Source organism: Rhincodon typus, chromosome 40 (assembly GCF_021869965.1).
Source record: "Rhincodon typus isolate 14 chromosome 40, sRhiTyp1.1, whole genome shotgun sequence".
NCBI lineage: Eukaryota > Metazoa > Chordata > Chondrichthyes > Orectolobiformes > Rhincodontidae > Rhincodon > Rhincodon typus.
The window spans coordinates 3,181,056-3,185,606 of NC_063371.1; the positions used below are offsets into that span (position 1 = coordinate 3,181,056).

Sequence of the window (4,551 nt, forward strand, 5' to 3'; positions counted from 1 at the left end):
GGTTAGAAAGACCTTCCTCGCTTCCATAACGAATGTGTTCCTTGTGCTCACACGGAGGGGGGACTAATTGGATAGTTTTGGCGATTCAAGTCAGACTCAGGGACAGAACCAAGCCAGTTCACTTGATTTGAAGTTCACTCAAGAAATATTTTCACTCGGTTTTGAGGGGAGGCAGTGATAACACCACTGGGCTAGAAACCCCCAGGTTACTGTTCTGGGTATGAATTGGATAAAGATCTGTACAGCCAAGCTAATTGTCATTTTAAGAAAAAATCATCCCTTTCGGGCTCACTAATGCCCCTTCAGGGACAGAAAATCTGCTGTCTTCACCCAGTCTGGCCTACACTTGACTCCATAGAGACGTACAGCATAGAAACAGACCCTTCGCACCAACTCATCCGTGCCGACCAGATATCCTAAATGGATCCAGTCCCATTTACCAGCATTTGGCCCCTATCCCTCTAAACCCTTCCTATCCATGTACCCATCCAGATGCCTTTTTAAATGTTGTCATTGCACCAGCCTCCACCACTTCCTCTGGCAGCTCACTCCATACATGCACCACCCTCTGCGTGAAAAAGTTGCCTCTCATGTCCCTTTTAAATCTTTCCCCTCTCACCTGAAACTGGACTTCAGACCCACAGAGGCGTGTTTAACTCTGGAATGGCCCAGAGTGTTGACCGGTTTGAGGGTAATTAAAGATGGCCACTAATGCCCACCCCCTGTAACCAGTGATAGCCACTTCCTACAAAATTACAAATTACTCACAGGGTGGTTGGGGGCGGGGTGGGTTGGAATTTGGCAGTTTCTTCCTCTTCACTTCGAGCTCTGCTCTGTCTTCCAACAGGCGAAGATTTCAGCAAGGCAGAAGCCTTCATCATAACCTTCTCTCTAAACAACTACCAACCCGACGACCCCAGACATGAATTTGTCTTGCTCTGGGAGCGAGAATACTTAAAGATTCTCCAGGACTACAAAAATAACAAGTCCATCAAATTCAGCTTTGTCTATATGTCAGAGGTAGGTGTCTCGGCCTGGCAAAAGCGGGCCAGAGTGGGTCGGGGCAGGACTTGGCGACGTTAGCGATCGTTGTCAAACTGCCAGACCAGTCGCTCCCCCCGCCACCATCTCCAATGCCCTTGGCATGGGGCTTGTCGCCTAGGAAAAGGATTTAAACAACGCCCTTCACAATTCCAAGATGAACACCCACCACCCGCACCCCACCCCCCCTCCCCACCCAACCTCACCTCAGCAACTCCTGTCTGTCTCTTTCCAGGGGTGGGGGGAACGCGGCTCAGTTGCTGGTGCACAGCGAGATCCCAAAACAGGATCACTGACCAGAGTTCTGAGGAAGGGTGACAGGACCCAAAACGTCAACTCTGATTTTCTTCTTTCGCTGGACGTCGAGCTTTGCCAGCAACTTCTGTTTTTGACACTGACCAGATGTTAGCCGCGGTGCAAATGTTGGTCGGGGTACGTTGGAGGGGCATGGCGTTTAGCGGGTAGGGAGCTCCCAGCCATTTCTTTCGAACGAACTCTCTTAAAGAAGTCTCCAGGCCGAAACCTGAGATCACGCTTTGGGGCTTGAAAAATGTAGAGAGAGAGAGACCACTGTGGCTGTGCAGGGCATTAGTGAGGCCTCGTCTGGACATAGTTTTGGGCTCTTCATTTAAGAAAGGACCCCATTGAATAGTTGATCCTGCTGGAACCTACAAGATCCCAAGAGGTCTTGACTGGGTGGACAGGGAAATGACCTTTTTTCCCCTTTTGGGTGCAGGGATTCTAGAACTGCAGGGTCACTGTAGAAATTAGAGACAGCAGTGGTGGAAATGAACCATTGAATCCTCGCAGTGTGGAAGCAGGCCATTCAGCCCATCGAGTCCACACTGACCCTCCGAAGAATATCCCGTCCATTCCACGCTACCCTTGCAACTCTGCGTTTCCCATGGCTAGCCTGCGCATCTCTGGATGCCAGTGGGCAATTCAGCATGGCCAAGCCCACCCTAACCTGCACATCTTTGGACTGTGGGAGGAAACCGGAGCACCCGGAGGAAACCCACGCAGACACGGGGGAGGAATGTGCAAAGTCCACGCGGATAGTCGCCTGAGGGTGGAATCGGACCCGGGTCCTTGGCGCTGTGAGGCAGCAATGCTAACCACTGAGCCACCGCGCTGCCCGTCTAAGGCTGAGGCAGATAGATTTTTGCCTGACCAAGGGGGTTGATGGGTATCATTGGGGCTGGCAGGAATGTGGGTTGAGGCTGCGATCCAATCCGCCAGGGTTTTAGTGAGTGGTGGGGCAAGCCAGGGGATTTATTGATTCGTGCATTTTGCCTCGCTGCAGCCAGGCCCTCAAGGTGGCCCCTGAGAGGTAACAGACCTTTGTGAAAGGTTTTGTCTCCCCCGTGTGTTCACAGCGGTCCCTGGAGGACGAGATTAACAGAACCACAGCAGAAGACATTCCCATTTTTGCCATCAGTTACCTGGTGATATTCATCTACATCGCCTTGGCGCTCGGGGAGTACACAAGTTGGCGAACCGTCATGGTGAGTAACATCTTTCAATGCTCTGCTGGTACCCAAGGCCCACCTCTGGACTGTGTCGCCTCTTACCCTGTGAACATTGGTCCCTTAACACCAGCTTTTGTGTCTCCCTTCACAGCCATCCTGAGTCAGGGTGCTAATCCATGGCTGTGTCAGCCACTCTCCCCTCTTCAGAAGGATCCCGCTCACCGTCCGTCCTGTCATGGCCCGTTTCGCGGGAGGGGACGTCCATTGCTCGCAATCATCTCGGGTGGGGGCAGCTACGTCCACGGAGCGAGGAAGTGGCGTGGAATCGTCAGGCAGCGCTATTTGCTCTCGCCTCTGTGCTCGCCCCTGTACTAGAGCAACACGGCCGTTTCCTCCTCAACTCCTCCGCCATTTTCCCCCATCCCCTCCTCCAGAGCCCGCAGTTTCTTTTGTTTTCTCTCCTCATCGGATGACGATCCAATTCCCTCTTGATTGATACTGCCTACGCCTCAAACTCGCAGGCCGTGCGCTACAGGCTGTAACCACCAGCTGTGGGAGAATGTCTTCACCCCTGTCTCCATTTTGTCTTCGGCTCATCACCTCAAACTGACGTCCTTCGGCTCTTGACCCTTCCACCAATGGGAGCGAGTTTCTCCCTCTCCGTTCTGTCCATATCCCTCATGATTTTTTTAGCACCTCGATCAAATTTCCTCTCGTCTCTGGAGGAAGTAGTTGAAATCCTTCTTTGCTGGAATCTTTCCCATGAATCTCTTCTACATGTTCTCTCTAAAGCCTCATGGTCATAAGGTTCTGGAAAACACTGCCTGAATGCAACCATTGCGTGTGTAGAACAGGAAATGTGGAGGCAAATGGGCCAAAGGCAGGCAAATTGTACCAGTTTAGTTCGGCAAACCTGGTTGGCACAGACGAGTTGGGCCGAAGGGTCTGTTTCCGTGCTGTATTACTCTAATTGACGCAGGAACTACTCAGGTCATCAGGTGAAAGCTGCTGGATTAAAGTTAACACGGGGTCGAGAGCTGTTTGAACATTAATATTTGTTGTTCAGAGCCAGAGAATGCCCATGAATTGTTGCACAAGTCTGTCTGTATGCCCTGTTTTGTGAGGGATTGTCACGGTGACTGGAATGGCAACACTGAGGCCTAGTCTGAGGGGCCGACTTCAAATCACCCTGTGGCAGTTTACACACCGAACTCAGCTAATTAAAGAAATCCAGGATTAACATCGCTGTGGAACGCTGAATCGATGTAGAAAGCCTGCCTGACTCACTAATGTCCCTTTCGGGAAGCAAATCAGCCATCCTTACCTGGTGCGGCCTACACATGGTGTCAGTCCTGCAGGGATGTGGCTGGCTCTTAGCTGCCCCTAAAGAAGGCAGCGCGCCGCCAACCTCTCGAGGGGCAATTAAGCACGGGCAGTAAACGAACACAACAAATAACATTGCACGCCGCGGAAACGCGCGCGTCGCCCCGGCAGCCATTTTACGCCTGCTCGTTCACACAGAGGCCTACCACGCCGGGCCAGACCTAACTTGGCCATTGGCCTAAAGCGGACAGAAAGGAAAGATGGGTCACTTGAGTGTTTCTCGGTCTTCCCCTGCTCCCCTCACCCCGGATTGCAGATTGACTCGAAGGTGACGCTGGGGCTAGGCGGAATTCTCGTGGTCCTGGGCGCAGTTTTTGCGTCCATGGGGACCTATGCCTACGCTGGAGTGCCGTCCTCGCTCATCATCCTCGAGGTGGTCCCCTTCCTGGTGCTGGCCGTCGGGGCAGACAACCTCTTCATCCTCGTCCTTCAGTACCAGGTCAGCGGGATGGAAGGTCCGGGTCTCCAAAGCAAACGCGGTTCCAGATTTTGCTGAGGAGGGGGAGGGGGAGGGTTGTGTCGGCAGTGGGGGAGTCGGGGCGGGAGTGACTGTACACAGCCCGAAATACCGTGAGGAGGTGGTATGGGTATGGGAGCATCTCTTGATCAGATCCTGGAGACGGTGGGAGACAGGAAAGGGGTGGGGGAGGGGGCGGGG

At 53.0% G+C, this 4,551-nt stretch overlaps 1 protein-coding gene across 1 annotated transcript in view; it reads left to right on the forward strand.

Annotated features, from left to right (window-relative positions):
* Positions 1–4,551, forward strand: part of npc1l1 (NPC1-like 1) — a 36,210-nt gene that overhangs the window by 7,920 nt on the left and 23,739 nt on the right. Inside the window, 4 exon segments of the mRNA XM_048618491.1 lie at positions 848–1,020; positions 2,418–2,546; positions 4,150–4,329; positions 4,332–4,348. Coding sequence (XP_048474448.1) covers positions 848–1,020; positions 2,418–2,546; positions 4,150–4,329; positions 4,332–4,348 — 499 coding nt within the window.